Consider the following 22500-nt stretch of genomic DNA (forward strand, 5'->3'; position numbering starts at 1 on the left):
CTCAACCTTTTCTGGATCAGGGTCCACTTCGAAATCTCTAAAGAGTTTGCGGCCCACCCAGCTGATGAGTGGCCCGCCTGCATTTTCAGAGCATGTTTATTTTAATGATCAATCAACTGATTGTGTTCCACCTTGGATCAATGGGACTAACATCAACTGATTGTGTTCCACCTTGGATCAATGGGACTAACATACGTGTAGTATACTTAAAATTCCCATTCAGCAGTATCACAATGAAGACTTACTTTTCAAGGTTTCAAAGAAAAACAATTTCATGATGTTTTTTTATGTTATGTTTTTTTAATTACATTAATGTTACATTATCATTAAATCTTAGTTGTTTTGCCAGTTATTGGGGGGCCCACTTGCAATATCCTCACGGGCCATCCTCAGTGGTTGAAGAACCACTGTGTTAACCTATTCTGCATGTCAAGCTATCTGTCATGTGATGACTTGATGGCATGTTGACTGATGTACATGTCAGCTTCCTCTTCTGGCTATTCATTGATGATCGTGTTGTTTTTTTTGGTCCTATGATGCAAAATGTCTCGTTAAAACACAAAGACAGCCATGATGCACAATAGCATAACAAGTACAGAAATGCAGACACACGTACAGTACCTGAGAAGTAAGTGAGTGCTAGGCCTAGTATGGCTGGAGGCAGGAGGGACCAGGTGTAGAAATCCAGGAAGCTGAAGTAGAATGCCACGGTGCCTCCGAAATACGCCTGGACCGCATCTGGATAAACAGAGAAGCACAGATAGTTTATTTAAGCGCCTGTCATTGGTCAACATGCACCCACCCATCAATATTTTACAAAACTGTGTGTGTGTGTGTGTGTGTGTGTGTGTGTGTGTGTGTGCGTGTGCGTGTGCGTGAGTGTGTGTGTGTGCACGCGAGCGTGCGTGTGTGTATGTATGTATGTTCCTCTTACCCAGTGGCTGTGCAAGCTGATTTGATGTGTACCAGGCCTTTCTGAGGGCCTTCAGTTTGTCTTGGTCATGGAGGGGCCACACATCCACTATTACACCTGCCTTCTGCAGCTTCTGCCCTGAAATACAATTTTAAGACTACATGTAGGTCAGAACCTAGTATACAGTTAGGCCAAGTATGAAATGCTGTGATTTGAAACGATGGATACAGGGTACAAAACTCATTATGGAGCTATATATTACGAACAAAAGGATGTCTGTCATCTTCTCAATCATGACATTCTTTCATGAGTGCACTCATACAAAATACTGTACAAAATAAGTAAATAACAAAATAAGTAGCGCTTCTTCTCTCTCTCTCTTGCTCTCTCACACAGACACACTCACTCTCTGCCTCTCTCCATCTTCCTCCCTCTCAGGCATGTGCTGTCCAGAGGCAATGTAGGTACTTACAACTATCCAAACCGATGACAATAATTGTTTTGGGATTGCATGCAAAAAGGCATGGGGCTGGCAGGGTGATAAATCATTTACACGGTTCGTACATATCTATTTTTAGGGACAAATGCAAGAGAAATACTCGCACTGTAGAGCCGTGCAGATGATATTAAAAGGTTGGCTATTGCATCCAGCTTGTTCGTTGTTAGGCCAACCGGAATCCCATAGCCTGGACAGACAATTGCTCTGCGATTGGCTAGTTCATTATTAGGGAAACCAGCCAACCAATTGTGTAACTTCCTCAGTCAGTCAGTCAGTCAGTCAGCCAGTCAGAAAAAATATTGTGTTTATAAGGCTGTCCCTGCTGTTGTGGTCCAGCCAAAAGTCAATGTGGAGCCTAGAACTGAATAAGTGTAAAGGCAGCTAAAACATAGAGTTATATGCATTCCCACAAGGGCCTCAATAAAATACACACCCACAAGCACAATAACAAATGTGCACTCAACTCGCGTGTATACAAATGCACATGACAGTGGGTGGGTGGTAGTGCAGGGAATAACAATGTCCTGAATGAATGGAGATAAGAGAGAACTGCTGAGCTAAGCAAGTAATGACAGCAGAGAAACCTAAATAGCAATACAGTATACTCAAACATGTGTCCAGTTAGGGAACAAAATACAAAATAGTTTTTGCTGTATGGCATGCCTACTTACATCTGCATGTATAATTACGATTTGGATGGGAAAATGCAAGCAGTTTGTAATCTACCAGCATGCCAAAGGTCCAGACTCACAGATGCTGTCTCGGCATTGCAGGGTGAGCCTGTCAGACAGTCCAGGTATCCTCAGGTCCCTCTGTGCTCGCAGACCTTCTAGTTCATACTTCACTATGTACTGCCGTTCTGCCAGGGTCAGGAACACCTGCAGGTCATCTAACATACACATAATAGACTGTTAACCTCATAGAGATGAACAACAATGACACAGTTTTGTTGGAAAACATTATAACTGATCTCCTTGTTTAATAACAGCGGACTATTTGGATACACACACTGTATAATATTTTCCCAGGTATAAAAGAATGGTTTGCAAATGTAATAGTCCCTCAAATCTTTCAAATTTCCACATGATAATATTTTACGGGGTACATTTTGTAACATTTTCAAATGACAACTCTACCCACGTTGCGTGGTAACTATACAGGAAAAGTTGATTATTTTAAAGCATAAACTATATGGCCCAGTTAAGCTTCGCTAATCTCCCTTGAGGTAAACCAGCAATAAATGACTCAGACCAAGTTCAAAGTCCCTTTACCAGCATCTGTAAAGTTGTCTCTGTCGTGACAGGAGAAGGCGGCCATGTCTCCAGTGCGGTAGGTCTTACACAGCCCCAGCTCCTCGGTGGCACGCAGCAATGTACAGCGAGGAGCAGAGACTACGATGATGTCCCCACCGGCATCTTCACCAGGGTGGGCCAGTAATGCAGCACCTGCGGGGGTTAAGGCAGGTGATAACAGGTGGAATGGCGGCAGAGAGGCGAAAAGAGAAGATTGTGCGTGTGCGCGTGTGTGTGTGCAGTGACGCTAGATGATACGGTACATAGTCGTTATTACATAATGTCTCACCTCCATCCTTCACTGAAGCTTCAATAAGTTTGATGAGCCACTTCTTGGTCCCTTCTTGGACCCATCCTCCCAGCTGCACCAGAGCTAACGGTTCAACCTGATCTGACTCACAGCAAGGGCAAGTGACTTGGGTCCAACCTGACCCAAGTCTCACTCCACCCAGAGCCTTTTCTCCTGGACTCTGCCTCTTCTGTGTTGAGTCCCCACCATCACCTTCAATGGAGGTCATGATGAGGCTATTAAGAGTCAGAGTGGAGTTAAAAAAGAAAGAATGATAATTAAAAAAAAGTATATATTTGGCAAATGTAGTCTATCTATACTACAAGAGTGTATATATCTCTGTCAAGACTAAGGCTATGACAAAATAAAAAGATAACACCAGTGAAAGTATGGTGGGTACTAGTGTCACACCCACGCTATGCCCATAGGAGCTTACACATGGCCTGGAAACTAGACGAATAGTCTGGCCATGCCAGGCTAGTTCACACACACCTGTGCCCACTTCCACACCTGTTTCCACTGAGTAGCCACAGTATTTATTGCCTCACTCATGCCACTATTCTCTACCTGCTGATCAGACCAGTTTGACTCTAGTCCAGCACGTTTTGACCTGAAGTTTATACCTGTTATTCGGCCTGTTTTTGACCCCTGCATGTATCTGGATTTTACCTTTGCCTAACGCCTTTGTACTTCAGCCTGTACTTCAGGACAGATCCCCAGTGTTTAGATTAGAACCAGGACCGGACCGGACCCACGGGCTACGGCTAAGCTTTACCCCTCTTGGACCAGGTGCCAGACTGGCCCCTCAGAACAACAGTCTTCAATAAAGACTGTTGAACTTTGTACATTGCCTCCTGTGCCCACCGGCTTCGAATGCTATCAATGCATTGAATGGGAGATTATCATGTTTTAGACCATTGAATGGGCGAGTAGGCGACGGGTCCTATATCTGTTTGGTGTCCTGACAGATAGCGCGATAGTGAGGGGAAAATGGGAAAATAGACTGATCACAAGTCTAACTATTATTAAACTATTATTTAACTCTTGATCAGGCCAAGAAGGAGTTTCTTAAAAAAGAAGAGAGTAAAATGTGAACAATGCAAACCCAAAAATATAATTCAAAAGGTGACCAAAGGTTTGTTTATAATTAAAAAAAAGTATAATTACATTTGGCATGAATGAGAAAATGTATTAAGTATTTTATTGTATTCTCTCTACTATTCTGTTTCACGATACCCTACTCTGTTCCGTTCTTCACACAATCCATGGAATGGTGGTTATGTGTTAATTTAGTTAGCAGGTGTTTTTATAATCATGTTGGAACAGAGTCAGACTATTAAGCTTATAGGGATGACCAACAATGACAGTTTTGTTGGCAAACGTTATATCTCCCTGTTTAATAGCAGGTGACTATTTGCATGCAGTACCTCCAAACATCATGAGTTGTATGTAATCTATGTATACTCTTCCACCAGATAGTGTAGCAGACATTTTATAGTACAGTAATTAGTTGTCCTAGTTGAGTACAGTATGTACAGTACAGTCTTGATTGTATCATTTTATGATTATAATTCTTTTATGGTATATTGCATTTATATCACCTGAACAGATATTTGAACAGACATACATTTGACTACTGTAATATGTTGTAATATACTGTATCATAGATGCGACTTCTACATTGCCATCTATGGTCACACATTAGTGGGTATCCAAATGAAGGGACTGCATTCTGATGAGAGTTGCATGATGGTGAACAGCAGAACATTGCATATAGATGGATGCAGGAGGGCAGAGACAACAATATACAGAAGCCTAGTACTGTGTGTAATGTTGAGAGGAAACAGTGGTAGTTACTAGAGCACTACACAACAACAGCCGCTCTACTTCCTCTGACAACAAACACATCACAGCCCCAACTGAACAGAGATGAGAGACTGAGAGAATGCTGCATTGACTGACAGACAGAGACAGAGGTAGTGTGAATACGAAGTTCGAAGGGAATGCAAAAGTGGCATAGACTTAAGACTTGTGCCTAATCCTGCTTGAGTTATGCAGCTTATGGAGAGAGGAGGGGTAAGAAAGTGAGAGAGAAAGTGAGCATGACTCAGGAAACACAGTAGCCTACCTAATGGAGTGATGATGATGATGATGATGATGATACTATTCTGATCTGCAGTTGGTCAGCAGCCGGTCCACACCCACTCCAGAGGGATCAACAGAAATAAAGAGAGTTAATTCTACATACTTTATCTGACAAGGAAACAGAAACTAGACTCCAATTGCATGCACGTACCTTGCACGAGTGTGTGATCCACTTCTCCTGTCTGTGTGTCTATGGTGTTAATGGGTGTGTGTGAATCTCTGTCTCTGAAAGTGTGTTTATGGCAGGAATGCGGTGAAACTTCCCCAGGCTAACAGGGTGTGGAGGGACTGTTTGGTTTACATCCAGGCTCCTCCCTGGCTGCTGCTTCCTCCATGAACGCTACTGCAGCAGCCCCAGGTCCTACTGTCCCACGTTCCTAGCTGTAGAATAGGGTTGATGATCCCCCATGGACACAGGAACTTTCATCTCCTAGCCCGTAGATCTCCAAACATGTACAAATGCAAAAAAAAAGTGCTTATCCCCACGCTCCAAATGTTAACTCTTTCTACGGGGTAGTAGTGCAATGTAATAATCCATATCTTTCAATAAAGAAGTGTTTTAATCCCGTCTGTGGCCGAACGCCATTTTTTTCACCCTCGTTTACTTCCTGTTTACATTGAGTGTAATTTCGGGTTTCACCGGATGCGCCCCGTCACTACCGCCCATTGGGAACTTCCGACAGAATCGGCCACAGACGGCATTAAAACACTTCTTTATTGAAAGATATGGATTATTAGATTAAACTACTATGCCGTAGAAAGAGTTAACATTTGGGGCGTTGGGGTAAGCACCTTTTGTTTTCAATTTGTACATGTTTGGAGAGTCTACGGGCTATAGTACTGAAATTCCCGTTGTCCATGGGGGATCAACCCTACAACTCTCGTAGATTGAAAACGTCAGAATCATAAATACGTCTACGAGAGTTGTATTCTACAGCTACCACGGCCCCATGACTCACCCAGGCAAGAAATGTCAGCTGGATTTGAAGCCCAGCAATTTAGTGGTTCTTTTAAAGAGTGCAGTTCCCATTAATGGCCCAGCAGATGTCACTATTTCCCCTCCTGCTGGCTGCAGAAGCATTTACACTACATTCAAGTGAATGAGGTTTTGGGCGGACTTGACACTTCATTTTATTACCTTAGTAAGCACTTAATGTTTTCAATCACTAGTTTAGTTATATGCGTCTAATGCATGATTAATTATTAACTATTAATGGTAAAGTATGGTATGCTTCTAGGGCTTCTACTGGTTCTACCGCGTGAAGGCCCGCCCTCGCTGCCCTTCCAGCCAATAGCATTAGTTTCCGGTTGCTTTTCGCGACCGGAAGTTCCAAGATGGCGGATTTGAATTCGCAGAAAAAGTGGCTTCAAAACGGGTCAGTAGAAACCAATGGGTGACGTCACCGTTCCCTTCGTCCAAATTGGTTACAGTCTATGGTCTCACCATAATCCAAGGATTTGTGGCACCTTATGTGGGAAGACTGGGCACCTTTTAGTAAAACTTTGCCTAACCTTAACCCACTCTTCCTGTTTTTGCCTGTGCACCACCTCCTTTTTTTGTGTAGAAACAGCAACTCGGTTTGGCTCCTCTCCTTCTTAGTCCACTTCCTCCCGGGTGCTTCTGTGTTTATTCCTACCAACATCAACACTACATGATTAGGGCAGTGGTGCTGGCTGATTCTGTTGTTAGCAGGGTTGCATTGCTCATGGGACGGCCTTGCACGCCGTGCAGGAACCTATTTGACCAGGAGCACGCGCAGGCACACGCATAGATTTAAAACAACTTTAAATTCACACCTCAACAAAGTTTACAAAGGCTCCCGACTCACACCAGGTGAATTAACATAGGAATGATCATAGATGTCCATTTGTCCATTGTGTGACCTGTAGTGTAGGTGTTAAGCGACGTGCGCGTCACAACATTAAAATAGAGTGCAACCCCGTTCCAATTCAGCAATGCAACACTGGTTGTTAGCTGAATCTGTCTTGAGAGAGTGACATGATACTGACATGATGATACTGACCATGATAAGGCACCTTTTCACTTGTAGTTGAGTAATATTTGACCAGTAGTATCTATACTTTGACTCAAGTACTGGGATGGACTTTAAAATATGTGTTTTGTATTAGATGTACACAAAATGCTCTGTTCAACTCATGTAACTGTGAACAGTCACCAGGCTAGTTATACACACACGTGTGTGTCATCATTAAACAAAATATTGTATTGGTTTTTCAAAGGACATCATGTTTTTGTTTAGATGTGGGTTTTTATATGATATTCCGTACATTGCTTCCTGTCATGTAAGTTTGGTTGTGAATTCTGGGAGGTAGGCTAGCTGATTGCCTTGGCAGGCTAAAAGCAACTCAGGATCCGTGAAAGAAGAATTAAGAAAAGTGGAACAAGACCAGCATTTCAGAAATAGACCAACATTTATTTACAAATACATTTGCATAGACATTTATAATTCCAAAATAAAGGTTAAAAATATATTGTGGTAAACAAATTTCGTCAACATTATTTACGCTGCATAATTTACTGTATGCTGCAAATAGAAATTTTCACATATCAGAATCAAACCAAGGCGTTGCATTGTTTAATTTCTTTCAGATAAATATTCATAAATAAGATCTGTATCCACTTTTTCCTTCCAACAGCCGGAAACATTTTTCTCTGCAAAGCAGCCATCACAATACGTTTTTCTTTATGCTTCATTATTGTCACCTTCATCACCATAACACATTACTTCATGACTTGATGTAAATTAGACAAAATATTGACTGTTGTCATGGCTTGTGAAACCGCATTGTGTAGTACAAGCACATTATGGTTTTACTTTTAGTGATACCCAAGCCATTTATTATTACTCATTTGGTGTTAAATTAGCAGTTATGAGCCCAACCCAGCACATTTGGAGCCCCTTGAACCCATTTAGAACTTGTTTTATTAGGTAGATACAGATGGATAAATTGTTGTCTGTATCTGGAACATTACTCGGTGAATTTTTAAGTGTAGACAGATACAAAGGTAGACATATTTCTATGGTGCTGGTAGATTGTCAGTGCAATCGAACATTGATCGAATCAACTTAAATTTAAGAACTTTTTTTTTAAGTTTAATAACTTTCAAATTATGAAACACAAATTTTGCCCATTTCTTACGTACGTACAAAAAAATGTACGTATAAATAGTCTCAGGGTCCTATTCAAGCGAACACATTGGCAGAAGGCGGTAGAAGTTCATAGAATTCTACATCTGCAGTTTTAATAAGGTTTAGAGAGCTTAATCACTTCAACGAATGTTAAGAGTGTCTGAGGATCCGCCAGCCTTTATCAGGACCTCCTGCTGTACAGTCAGATGCCTAATTGATCGTCATCCTGTGGGGATCTGCAGGGCCACCTCATACAGTAAGTATCCTTATCGTACGGTAGCATAATTATAAAAATGAGATGACTATATGGTCATCAGCATTGCGATCCCTGCAGCAGGAAGTCTGATAGGCCGGCTTCATACCTTCAGCTCTGCCCCTCTAATGCCTTCATCCATTTTTAGCTGCATCTATCCATTTATCCATCCATCCATCCATACATACATAGTACATCCATCCATCCAGCCATATGTTTCTCTATCCATCATTCTCTCTGTGTAACTGTTACAAAAGCAGCTAATCATCACAGAGCCCTGTGTAATCACAGTGAGAAGTCAAATCTCCTCACCTGTGAATCTTCTTTTGTTTTTATAAAATCTACTCTTTGAAAATCTTTGTTGGAATATATTGACAAAAGAAGGAAAAAGAGATTAAAGTAAGAAATATTTACAGTTAATCTAAGCTCTCAGTAGTTTCTAGATAGAAGGATTAAAATGAAATATATAGTATATCAACAGGCTTGAAAAAATATACCATTTCCAAAGTGTCTTCAAACATTTAGAATACCTGAGACATGCCTCTCACAGGTTATAATCAAAATTGTCCAAGATGACACGCACGTTTAAATATAAGTTATGAAATGCCCCTCAGTCCATCAAAATATCTGAAGCCAATATCTTAAATATCGTCTGTGTTTCTGTAGAAACACAGTTTCTTTATGAGAAAAAAAACACAGCGAAATAAACCTTCTGTAGGATGTTACACTCCTGCTTTTGAAGCAATTTGGGTAGCAGCGCCAGCATTGCAAGCTAGTTTAGTGGCCAGTGAAAAAAGCAGGAGCTGGGACAATAAGAGACTTTTGGACACTACACAATCTATTCTAAACACAGCTGTTGTTGAGTTCAGGAAAATATATCTGGGAAATCATCCTTTCCTCAGCTCACACCTCAACGTGCGTGCGTGCGTGCGTGCGTGCGTGCGTGCGTGCGTGCGTGCGTGCGTGCGTGCGTGCGTGCGTGCGTGCGTGCGTGCGTGCGTGCGTGCGTGCGTGCGTGCGTGCGTGCGTGCGTGCGTGCGTGCGTGCGTGCGTGCGTGCGTGCGTGCGTGCGTATCTGTGTGTTGCCCTCTGTTTTACTCCATGACCCAGCTCCCATCTCTGACATGATCTCTTCCTCTGATTGGCTAACAGGTTAATATTGACAATTTTACACTATGAAGAGATTTAAAAAAGCGTCTGCAATAGGAAAGAGCTCCCACCAGTAAAAACATTGTAGAACAGAGGTCACATGAAGACATTCCGCTACTTTGTGGAAAGAGACGTTGGCTATAGGATCAGTGGGTGATGCTTAAAATGTGTCAGAAATGTATCACTTTGCTTTGATATGGGAGATTCAGCTGCATAATGTGATATGTTTTTGTTGTTGTTTGTTTGTTTTTTGTGCCAGGGTTACTATGGCATGTGGGCTGGTACATAGGGTAGGGGGTTGTTGATTCAAGTCATGTGTTCCTCCAGGAGAAACATTTCTGGTCTAGAATTTCTCATCAGGGATGACTGTATTGAAGGGATGGTCCCAGAACGTGGTGGTAATTCCAAAACCTGCGAAGAGCAACACAAAAGAGACCAGTTAAAGAGACAGACTACACAGACTAATAGCAGACAGGTCAGTCAGAACGATATACACAGTGCAAATGGAACAAAAGGGTCCATTTGATTCCATTTGTACATTCAAATGGATATTGAGGATTTTTACTGTGTGTGGGAATAGTAACAATGGAGATAGATGTAGAGAGATAACGACTCTCTCATATCTTCAGTAAATGTGTTGAACAGTTATCGACTATTTTCCTCATTTCTAATTTACTCTTTAAAATGTTTTAGAGACAGTGCATAATGCACAGGCTGAACGCTCCTTCCCTTGTGCAACACTATGAGCGAGAAGCATCTCTCCTAGCTTGTTCTACGCTTTATCTAGAGGGATGCTTGTGACAAAGATTTAAAAAACATATATTTGTAGGCTTAGTGCAATATGGATTTATAAAATATTTTGACCTTGCAATTTCATTTACTGTAGTGTACTGTATATGGTGCCAGAACCACTGTATATGGTGCCACACCCACAGATGCAGACATAAGTTACAGGTTTCTCCGTTTTGTTCTATCCATCGCTTTCATTTGCCATTTCAGTCTTGCACAGCTTCCTCACCTGCCCTCTGATGCTCAAAGTGGTGTTTGACATGGTACGCCTTCAGGCTGTACATGTACGAGCCTCTCTTTGGTGAGCCATAATGAAGGTAGTAGTGGATCATATCGTACACCACGTAGCCACACAGCCCCCCGACAAACACGGGCATTCCCAGGTCCTCTGGGAGTGTTTTCTGGAGGGTGTAATAGAAAGCTCCCACGACTATGGAAGCCAGACTTGGTGGGAAGACCAGCCGAGAGCCGTCAAATGGAGACTGTAGATTGGAGATACCAGGGGAGAGAACAACAAATCCAGTGTTATGTCGAGGACACTGGTATAAGCTACTCAAGCAATGAGTGAGGATTGACATGGTATTGTTCAAATTAGAACCACAGAGTGGAGGAATTAGTATGGAATACAACAGTGGGTTTCTAACTTTTTGTGCAAAAAGCACACCAGAGGGCAAGTCAAAATCTCAAGGCACACCTGTATTCATAGTGAATATATCAGATATACAAGCTCACAACGCACAACGCATCACATCATGCTGCCTTGTGATCTTGTAAAAGTGCCAATTTTGCAGTTTTTTTTTCATGGCAATTTTTGAGAATTGCCAAACTTTTACATTTTGTATATTAATTTACAATATGTAAAAGTTTGGGCTATAATGACATGCCCAAGATACTGTAGTGATGGCAGGTTGCCTCTGAAAAAATTATTCAGAACTTTTTGTATAGTTTATACATACAGTATATTGCAATAACAATGTGTGGTTTTCACAAAACCCCAAGGCACACCTGGACTTGTCTCACGGCACACCAGAGTGCCCGGGCACATAGGCAATAGGATGTGTGGTACGCACGTACCTTATGGTGCTGTCCATGCAGCAGGAAGTGTATGGTGATGAGGTAGTAATTGTGGGCGGGGGGTTTCATGTGGAAGACAAAGCGATGGATGCAGTACTCGATGAACGACCACAGAAACCAGCCCGCGAAGAACAGCAGGAGGAAAGTGTATGCAGGGATCTGGACGGAGTAGTCTGGGAAGACATGCACACGTGCACATTCAAATGCATGCACATATACAGCGCAAAGATCATGAAAGCAAATGTGTGTGTGTGTGTGTGTGTGTGTGTGTGTGTGTGTGTGTGTGTGTGTGTGTGTGTGTGTGTGTGTGTGTGTGTGTGTGTGTGTGTGCATGCACGCATATATGAGTCTGTGTGTAGTTTTACAGGACGCCATAGTACTATGTACAGTATGTATGCATGTAGGCATTGTGTGCTACCTGAGGTGAGGCTCAGCCTTGTGGTTTCCTGTGCTACGGTTGAAAAGCACTGCCAGCTAAAATAAAACGCAATAGGAAGCCACACTACTGGCACCCAGTACCTAGAGAGAGAGAGAGAGAGAGAGAGAGAGAGAGAGAGAGAGAGAGAGAGAGAGAGAGAGAGAGAGAGAGAGAGAGAGAGAGAGAGAGAGAGAGAGAGAGAGAGAGAGAGAGAGAGAGAGAGAGGGAGGGAGGGAGAGAGAGAGAGAGAGAGAGAGAGAGAGAGAGAGAGAGAGAGAGAGAGAGAGAGAGAGAGAGAGAGAGAGAGAGAGAGAGAGAGAGAGAGAGAGAGAGAGAGAGAGAGAGATAGAGAGAGAGAGAGAGAGAGAGAGAGTCACAGAGAGACAGTGATGGGGGCAGAGAAAACAGAGAGTACACAAAATGTATCCAAATGTGTACATTAGGTATGCTGCTGCCTTGCCGAAGGGCTTCTGTCTTTTGAGTTCCCATCTTACCAGGAAGTCTTAGTGCTGGCCTCCAGAAAGGGGTTTTCGAAGAGTCTAATTGGCCGATCAACAGGCTGGTGGACCCATGTGTCATATTTCTCTCCCAGATTGCCCACCTGCCATGCCAGGGGTTTGCGCCAGTCCACCAGGTCCTGGCAGGAGAAAAAAACACATTAAGTCTGATATACAGGTATATGTTGCTGTGCTGCCTGGAGCTAATGAAACATACCTGTTAAACCACTCAATACTGTGTCAATGACCACAGTATGTCTGCCATGACACTAGTGTCCACAAGATGGCAGGAGAGAGCTAAAGATAGATAAACCACAGACCAAACCAAACCAGTAAGAGGGGGCTGTGTGTGTGTGTGTGTGTGTGTGTGTGTGTGTGTGTGTGTGTGTGTGTGTGTGTGTGTGTGTGTGTGTGTGTGTGTGTGTGTGTGTGTGTGTGTGTGTGTGTGTGTGTGTGTGTGTGTGTGTGTGTGTGTGTGTGTGTGTGTGTGTGTGTGTGTGTGTGTGTGTGTGTGTGTGTATTCATGCACCTGTGTGTTCTACACACATGTGCTTGTTTACAGAAAAACAAACAACAAAACAAGCCTAAGGTTTGTGTGTGTGTGTGTGTGTGTGTGTGTGTGTGTGTGTGTGTGTGTGTGTGTGTGTGTGTGTGTGTGTGTGTGTGTGTGTGTGTGTGTGTGTGCGCGCGCGTGTGTGCGCGCGTGTGCGTGTGTGTGTGAGAGAGGGGGGGTGCAGATAATCAGTTAGATATCAATCCTTGGTTGATGCTGTTGTTGCCAATGATATCAATGATTTGTGAAGTGATTCCATGTAGTTTTTTTCACTTATGTTTTATTGAAATCAAAAAACAAACATACAAACAAGGGTACATACAACAAGGGTACATACAAAAAGAAAACAAAAAAGGCATGACAAGACAAAAGGGCTGCATTCTAATCTACTGCTAGGGTTAGATTAAACAATGCAAAACTCGCCGGCGAGTATTTCACTATTCATATCATTGATTAATCATTCATACAGGTCGATGCCCATAATCAGGGCTAAAAATCAACCTCGTTCTGAATAAAAAATTTAAGATTTGCCATGTAAGATTTGCGTTTTCTTTTGTGTGGCTGTACTCATGCCACAGACAACAGATTGAAAAAAGATATATTTTGGGGCGAATTAATCCCACAAAGAATGCTCTTTAGAATCATATAGTCTTGGTTGCTATACTAGTGTTAACAGTTAGAAGCCAAAACTTTAAACCATATGCTGCAACATTCAACTACTTGAAGGACTGTTAGCGTGAAGGACTGTTAATAGTAAAAAAATAATTAAGTGTGAATTATACTTGGTTGCGAGTCATGTCGTGCCCTAAAATAGCCGATCTACAAGCTCACAATGTGTCGCACTGAGAGGCGTTGTAGATATTTTTGGTCCAAAACACCAGCATTACTCTCTAGACCCTGAGGGCCCTATTTTTGCCGGTGCCTTACCCATTACCCCTAAACTTTTTGCCCATTTTTAAAAACATTTTCAAATAGTTCAACTAGCCGATCTACATCGACACGTTGTGAACTTGTAGATTGGCTATTTGAACAATTTGAAAATGTTTTTAAAAATAGTAAAAAATTGCAAAGAAGTTTAGGGATAATGGGTAACGCACCGGCAAAAATAGGGCCCTGAGGGTTTTTCACAGTGAACATTCTTTGACTTGCCCTTGACCATAGAAACCACCTATTATTTGGTTTGCTAGTAGCACTTACAAATTTAACGGACCTTTCTGTCATTCACGCATTCACTCCATATAAAGTATGCATGCTCTAAAACACACCTCTATCATTATTATTATTATTATTATTAACTATACCATCTGAAAAAAGAAAATATCAACTACAATAGGCCTGCTTAATTAATGAATGCACTTCTGTAGTACATCAGTTCCTCTGACTAAGGTAAGAATATGTGTTGTGTATTTTGCAGAATGTCAGCAGGTTACAACAATAAATGGCCTTAACAATGACTCCATTTTTATCTCTGGAATCCAGAAATCCAAGCAGTGAGAATACTGACAGTATTAAAGATGTTGCCAACTGTCATAGCATCACTCAGCATTGTGTGCATACCTAGTGCACACACACACACACACACACACACACACACACACACACACACACACGCACACACGCACACGCAGTCACCCACACGCACATGCACACACGACAAGTGAAATTCCTATCCTGACCTGTAGCAGTACATTTCCAGCAGTATGATCTGATTTGCACAAAACATTATGTAAAGGTTGTTCCTGGGCCAAAGAAGGACTGCTAAACTTTTCACACTGAATGGACCAATTTTCTTTTTGAAGGAGCATAATGGTCAGTGCACTGACTGACTGAGCTACACTGTAGTTAGAAACAACTAACTAATCTTTGTCTGTGGCCCGCCAATATTGATCTTATCTAATAGATGTTATACCTGACAACGGTGTAAACAAGACAAACTGGTTGAGTATATCACTATCATCAACCACTACAAAGATCTGACACCTGACATCTGTCAGGATTTTTTCCCTAAATGTATTGTAGATGTTGAAAAGTGCTTTGCAAATAATCACGTTAGACAGATAGACACACACGTGCACGCACGTGTGATTTTGGATATTGTTATATAATAAGTGTAGTCTTTTCCTGCTTTTAAAGGCTGCATTCTAGTAAAGTGATCTATTGTGTCAATATTTAGTGAAACCTCAAATGATCATCCCCCACAATATCGATTTTGAGGTATTTGGCCAAAAAGATCATGTTATATTTTGTCCATATCATACCTGTGTGTGTGTGTGTGTGTGTGTGTGTGTGTGTGTGTGTGTGTGTGTGTGTGTGTGTGTGTGTGTGTGTGTGTGTGTGTGTGTGTGTGTGTGTGTGTGTGTGTGTGTGTGTGTGTGTGTGTGCCTGCATGCGTGCGTGCGTGCGTGCGTGCGTGCGAACGAGTACAGTATGTGTATTGTACGCGCACATATTTTTGTCTCACTCTCCTGGAATGTTGTAGTCATGGGACAATGCCAGAGAGGACATGGAGAGAAAGGTGAATGAACTAATGTCTGTTGAACCCCCCCCCCCCACCCCTCTCTGTGGTCACCTCTCACTCTGTCATCCAATTGCTTTCAATCCTGTTTTGAATATTGAGATTGAGATTTGAATCTCCGTGACAACTTTTGTCAAAAAGAGATAGATACCATAACCACTTACAGAAAGACACATGTTGGTTTTACATTTTGGGTGGGGACATCAAACCCACATTTTCATTAATGAATGAACCCTAACCTTAACCTCAACATTTCTAACCCTGTAACATCTTTTTACAACTAAAATATGGTGTTCATTCATACATTTATAAATCTGAGACACATCTCAGTAAATCTGTACAAATGTGACCAAATGGACCCTCTTGCGTCAGGTTGGATAACATTTTGTTTCATTTTTCTTAGTTACGTAAATTAACTCCTTGTGTACTTTTCCCCCCAAAGACAGATACAAAAGCTACACAACAACACACACGCACGCGCACGCACGCGCACGCGCACGCGCACGCACACGCACAAACACACACACACACACACACACACACACACACACACACACACCTTGTCGAGGTCTACAGAGCTGCAGCGGTTGTATGAGCAGTTGTCATCCTCCGTCTTGATGTCCTCTTTGGTCCTCTCCTCCTCTACTGTCTTCTGTGGGGTCGTCCTCCTCTCCCTCAGTGTCTGAGGAAGACAAAGCGACTGTGATTAATGACAGAAAGAGAGTATGACATTTAAAGAATGGAGAGGTGCACAGGGACATCTTCTCAGCTTGGAGAGAACACACACACACACACACACACACACACACACACACACACACACACACACACACACACACACACACACACACACACACACACACACACACACACACACACACACAAATAGTTTCAATGTTTTGTGTTGCTGGGTGCAGTATCTTTCATTATATAAATCTCATCTTTATGACAGTATAGTTGGGTATTTGATGGCTGCATGATTGTGTCTGGGCCATCTCTGTAATGTACTTTGTTTGTTTCTCTCTTGAGTAATTTCTACACAGTAAAATCCTAAGCATTAAACTTAGCCATTTGTAACACTGAAAAAGTACAAATGTAACCAAATGGATCCTTACGGGTCCATTACTTAAATTAACTCTCAGGATTTTACTGCGTAGGCCTAATCTTTCAGTACCATGGAGCGATGGCGGAATGGCCACACACCTGTGTGTGAAGTGAGTCATTATAGTGTCCATTTGTCTTTTATGATCGCCCTTTGCTCTTCCGTGTCAGTGTCATGTAACGTGTGTTATAAACATATTTTATGCTGCTTGGTCACTGCAACAACTGAAACTGTGACGGTCACACAGCATATCACACTTGTCATGTTCCTGTTTGTTTGGACTAACACACATCTTTCAATATTCCTTTAACCTGTTGTCACCCAGTGCATCACACACACCAAAGGTTACAGTATAATACTCTTTCATCCCAGATGAAAGAGTCCAAACCAGGTCATGGACCTGCAGTATTTCTGTGGACTCCACAGGACTCCATGTTTTGGAGAGTATGTAAGTAAAGTAAGCAGCTTTGCGAAACAAAGAAACAAACAGGAGAGTATGCCAACAATACGTTTATCTTGTAGTGAATCTAGTCCACATTTGCCTCGCCCTCGGGCATAAGATATCTTATAGTAGGCAAAATGTCTTCATTTAATCCGTATATACACTAATGTACACGCGCGCGCACGCACGCACGCACACTAATGTACACGCGCGCGCACGCACGCACGCACGCACACACACACACACACACACACACACACACACACTGGGAGTCGACTCTGGTGTACAAATACATCACAACACAAGGAAGCATTTCCTGCAGTCTAAAACAAAGATACAGAACAAATAACGAACATCTCCCTCCCCCTCCCCTTATCTGTGATTGGCTGCCAGTGGTCTTCCTTTCAGTCACTCAGGATGTTGGCTTAAGTATCCTACACACTGTGTATAGCATTGCTTTCATGTGGTGATGGAAAGTCAGGATGCAACACAAATGTAATGTAATCACAATTCAACAGGGAAATCAACACACATTAGCTGGCTTTGTTAACACAGACAATGTTCTGATACAGTGTAAACTAGTCATGAAAAGTTGTTTAGGCGCTGTGTTAAATATGTATTTCCTCTCTTCTTCTGCCTCACGGAGGAATTGGTAACAGCCCTGTAGGTACTAAATGTCAGAAGCTACAGTATATCCAGTGGTGGAAAAGGTACAAAAAATGTTTACTTAAGTAAAATATCAATACTGCAATATAGAAATACTCTGTTACAAGTAAAAGTCCGGAATTCAAAGTGTACTTGACTAAAAGTACAAAAGCATTGGCATCAAAATGTACTTAAAGTGCCAAAAGTAAAAGTACTCATTATGCAGAATGTCCCATTTCAAGTTTTCAAATGTATTAAAATCTTTTATGCGACGCATTATGAGCTTGTAGATCGCCTATTTTCGAATGGCCAAAATGTATATAGGGCTGAGGTGGTTAATGTATGTTTTGTAATAATAATCAAAATCTATTTTGTAATAATAATCAAAATCTATAAAGTAACTAGTAACTAAAGTTTTCAAATAATTGTAGTGGAGTAAAAGTACAATATTTGCCTCTGAGATGCAGTGCAGTAAAAGTAAAAGCACAGAAAATAGGAAATACCCAAGTAAAGTAAAAATGCCTCAAAATTGTACTTAAGTACAGTACTTGAGAAATTGTACTTAGTTACTTTCCACCACTGATGGAAGACCAATCAAACACCTCCGACGGAGTCCCAGTTGTGACGTATCCCAGACTCAGAGAAACCTATGACCCATCATCACCTGAAAGCACCATCGGTCGAGTGAAATATTTATCAGGCGGGTAGTTTCAACTAAACAGATGATTAACTTTAGACAGACACACACCCATGCGCGTGCACGTGTGTTATATGTACACAGTTCCCATCTCTTAGCCTACTTGTACTCCCTTGGCAAACCAACACCGCACAGGCAACTCTATACGTCAACATTCACCCTGTGGTCTAACTCTAAACCACAAACACACTGCAAACACAAACACACACACACGCGCGCTCGCATGCACACACACCACGGCCCTCTATCATAACTTTATCCATCATTCATCCATCTCATGTCTTAGACTGATACAATTTTCAATTCTTTAATTATTAGTTATATAGTGATTGGACTCAAATGTAATTTTGGTTGTAAATGTTATACAACATAAGATAAGTGTCAAATATTATGTAATAAGATTGTTACATTGCATACAGTAGCATTGTAGACAGTCATGCAAAGTCATATCAAAACATGCAAGCTCATTAGATGGCACATACAATTGGGGAACACAGAAAATGGTGTATGCTGAAGAAGGCACGTACACACACACACACACACACACACACACACACACACACACACACACACACACACACACACACACACACACACACACACACACACACACATCCGGGCAGAATCATAAATCCATTTTAGGGAAAGAAGTAAGCCGACACCCTCTGTATCAGCAGCAACCTGATACCTGGTTATGAGCCTTTGGATAATATTTGATTTTGTCATCCGATATTCCCATCGTATATATAATACTACTGTATGTACACATTATGAAGGGTTTTTAAAGGATACCTTGAGGCCACGGATCCTAATGAAGAGCCTAATGAGTCTAGCAAATCACAATGGGTATCGTATGTCAGGTGTGTGTGTGTGTGTGTGTGTGTGTGTGTGTGTGTGTGTGTGTGTGTGTGTGTGTGTGTGTGTGTGTGTGTGTGTGTGTGCGTGCGTGCGTGCGTGCGTGTGTGTGTGTTGTGACAACGCTGACAGGACTAGCAATAATAACAGAGCTTATTAAAAAAGGGATTGTTATTGGATGTTCATGTGACCATGACCAAACAGCCATTCAATGTATTGTGTGATCTGTGATTTATGTTTTGTGATTTTTTTGTATCCTGATGGCTGTTTGGCTAAATGAATTTCCGCAAGGACAATAAAGCATCTATCTATCTACCTATCTATTGTGCCATTATGTCAGGTTGAAGACAAATGTTCAAATAGCGTGCCGTACAGTCATCATACGACAGCGTTTCTGTCTACTTGCTGTGATGGATATACTCCCTCCTCTCCTCTCTGTCTCCTCAGCAGCACAGGAAGGATCAGTGATCACAGTGCATGAACTTCACCACGCCCGCATTGAGCAATCAAATGTATATCATTTGTTGCTGTCGGGCAGAAACTAGCTAACTCCATTTTGACGCTTTTGCATTTTTTTTCCATAAATCAGTGCTATTGAACACCCTTTACGTCTGTGTGTTGGTATAACAAATATTGAACCAATGAAGAGTATTAAAAAGCACTTCTGACAAAACCAGCTAACTCCATTGGATCCTCAAACTTTCTGCTAAACCAGCTAACTCCACCAAAGGGGGGTGGAGTTGGCTGACTCCAGGCTCCACCCCCTTTTGACCTCCAACCTCATTGTGAGTTTGGAGGTCCATTTAGCTGTTCTTATCAATGATGAACAAAACCTCCTAACTCCACGTTTTGGTTCTTTTTTTTTTTAATTTCCTGAAAAATGAACATTTTGGAGTTAGCTGGTTTCTGCCCGATAGCAGAGATATATAATAATCGAGAATCACTTTTTTCACGAATCAACACGAAAATACTTTGTTGTAATCGTCTCAATCGATTAGTCTGATTAACCACTTAACCCTGTATTATACTTTGTTGTGCAATGGTGTCGTGAGCTTGTAGATGCAATTAAAATGCAGGCTAACATGAATAAATGAAAGTTAACAAAATGGCCACTCATCCATATAAACACACGTATATTAGCCACACACATCAGCACACTCATTTTGCATGTATTGCACATTACAATATGAAGGCCAATTACAAGTTGTTTGACACAGCACAACACAGAGGCTTACTCTCCAAGGAGCTGACAATGGAAACAAAACGGTAGTTATAGAAACTATCATTACAGGCCTCAGTCACATCCGACCATTACAAAGGCATAGACAATAAAAGTTTAACGGACAGTAGGTTCAGCACTTTGAATCACCGACACAGCCACACAGGAGTTACTCGGAGAGATCAATGATACTCTCCGAGAATCTTAAATAAAGGTTGAATGAAAAAACAGCGTAATGACTCTACAATTATGTTGTTTGTTGTTATTACTATGTTATTTACAGTATTTGCCAAGTACATCCGTACATTTGTACCTTTTGGTGTGGGAGGAAACCGGAGCACCCACGTGAAGACAGGGAGAACACAAAAACTCCACACAGAAAAGCCCCAGTCGGGTTTTTATTGATTGATTGATTGATTGATTGAACATTTTATTTACTACAAAAATTTTAAAAGCAGTACAATACAAAATCCAAATGGATTCATCAAAAAAAACTAAAAGCCAATGTTTCGGCCCACACATAGGCTCTAATGTAGCCTGACAGTGCATAGCGGGTTCGAGTCCCGTTCCCGACGATCTTTACTGCATGTCTTTCCCCATCTCTCTCTCCCTGTTTCCAGTCCATCTCCACTTTCCACTATAAATAAAGGCAGAAAAGCCCCAAAATAAATGTAAATGCCCAACTTTGTCATACTACAGTACAAATATAAAAGTATCAAAATAGCCAATCTTTTCTTTTAAGTGAATGTGGTTAAATGTGTCTGTGTGTGGTTTTATAAATACTGAACTATCTATCTATACTTTTACTGTAATACAAAGTACAGAGCAGTAGTGTTAAATATTACAGCTCAATGATCTCTATTGCACTGTAATGCTGTGTGTGTGTGTGTGTGTGCATATGCGTAATGACTTGGCATGACTTGGCTATGGAGAAATGAGAACAGATAGCAGGCCTACATCTGCTGAGAAAGATTAGAGGGAGTTAAGAAAAAATTTATTATTATCTGTGGCTCTGTCATAATCCAGAAAGTAAGTAAGACAAATAATGTAGGCCAGTGGTTTATTATTTATGATATTATTATATTGATTTCTCCACAGGAAACACACATTTTCAAAGGAGTTTCCTCAAGCATTGTATAAGAAAAAAGAAAAAAAAACATCTTACTGTAAACAATGTTCATGCATCCTAATATACCATAAGTGGTGTATAAGCAATGTGTATTTAAAAAAAAAGTTATATTGTTTTTTTATATGACCTAAACATCTTGCCAAATCTTCTGTAATACATTTTACAAAATGTTTACAACATGCTTTACAACAGGGTAGAAAAATGAAAATAAAAGGTCATAAAACAGAACCATACAGAACAGAGAAGAAAACACTACTGTATGCTTCAACTTCTGACCAACCTGTGGGAATCACTAGTGCAGTGACCAAGTTCGCCCTTCCCACCTAGCTTCCCTACCACGAATGTTAGTATGTTTTATTGCAAACTCCATGTCTAGTTTAAGGTTTCATGTGTTTAGTTCAATGTTGTTAAAAAGAAGCACGTTTAGTATCATACGAATGTCACCAGATGGGCATATGACATAGGTCGGTGGCTAATGAGATGGCTGTCCCGTTGTGTGACACATAGGATTCTGTGTTAATATCACATGTTGTTGACGGTCTAGGAATACAAAGCTTGCTTGGAAAACTTAATGAGAATGGTATGTAAAGTTAAATAGGCTTGCGTAAGTTAAAGGTATATAAATCACTGACACTGTGTACAATGTTTTTGTTGGAGCATTGCTTGACCCCAGGCTCGCCTGACAATAAACTGAACACTGAGTAGGACTTCTTGAATCCTGTCTATTTATTCTATTGGTGCCTGACCATTAAACACAGTCAATTATGTTTGTATGGATGCCAGGTCAAGCCAGAGGTGCCGCAGAGGATTCAAACCCCATGTCTCTGCTTTTGCAGCACATCTCTTTCAGTAGGCTATTCCTAATTTGTAGTA

General features: G+C 41.4%; 2 protein-coding genes across 3 annotated transcripts in view; both read right to left on the reverse strand.

Annotated features, from left to right (window-relative positions):
- Positions 1-5422, reverse strand: part of ano10b (anoctamin 10b) — a 9468-nt gene extending 4046 nt beyond the window's left edge. Inside the window, exons 1-7 of the mRNA XM_080438350.1 lie at positions 5290-5422; positions 5122-5197; positions 2994-3229; positions 2684-2857; positions 2164-2301; positions 935-1051; positions 622-738 (exon numbers count right to left, since the gene is read on the reverse strand). Coding sequence (XP_080294476.1) covers positions 622-738; positions 935-1051; positions 2164-2301; positions 2684-2857; positions 2994-3222 — 775 coding nt within the window. The 5' untranslated portion in view covers positions 3223-3229; positions 5122-5197; positions 5290-5422. The remainder of the gene's footprint in view (positions 1-621; positions 739-934; positions 1052-2163; positions 2302-2683; positions 2858-2993; positions 3230-5121; positions 5198-5289) is intronic.
- The window catches only part of fa2h (fatty acid 2-hydroxylase), a 113851-nt gene that overhangs the window by 71514 nt on the left and 19837 nt on the right, over positions 1-22500 (reverse strand). Inside the window, exons 3-8 of one of the 2 annotated variants that reach the window (XR_013933739.1) lie at positions 16098-16220; positions 12468-12610; positions 11974-12074; positions 11556-11728; positions 10711-10963; positions 7656-10103 (exon numbers count right to left, since the gene is read on the reverse strand). Coding sequence is in view for 1 of the 2 variants with exons in the window: in XM_080437470.1 (XP_080293596.1) it covers positions 10036-10103; positions 10711-10963; positions 11556-11728; positions 11974-12074; positions 12468-12610; positions 16098-16220 (861 nt within the window). In the remaining variant the exon portion in view is untranslated. Of the gene's footprint in view, positions 1-7552; positions 10104-10710; positions 10964-11555; positions 11729-11973; positions 12075-12467; positions 12611-16097; positions 16221-22500 lie in introns of those variants that run through there. The other variant, XM_080437470.1, reaches the window with a different exon arrangement.

The sequence above is a fragment of the Gymnoscopelus braueri genome (genome assembly GCF_963280865.1).
Source record: "Gymnoscopelus braueri genome assembly, chromosome: 9".
Taxonomy (NCBI): Eukaryota; Metazoa; Chordata; class Actinopteri; order Myctophiformes; family Myctophidae; genus Gymnoscopelus; species Gymnoscopelus braueri.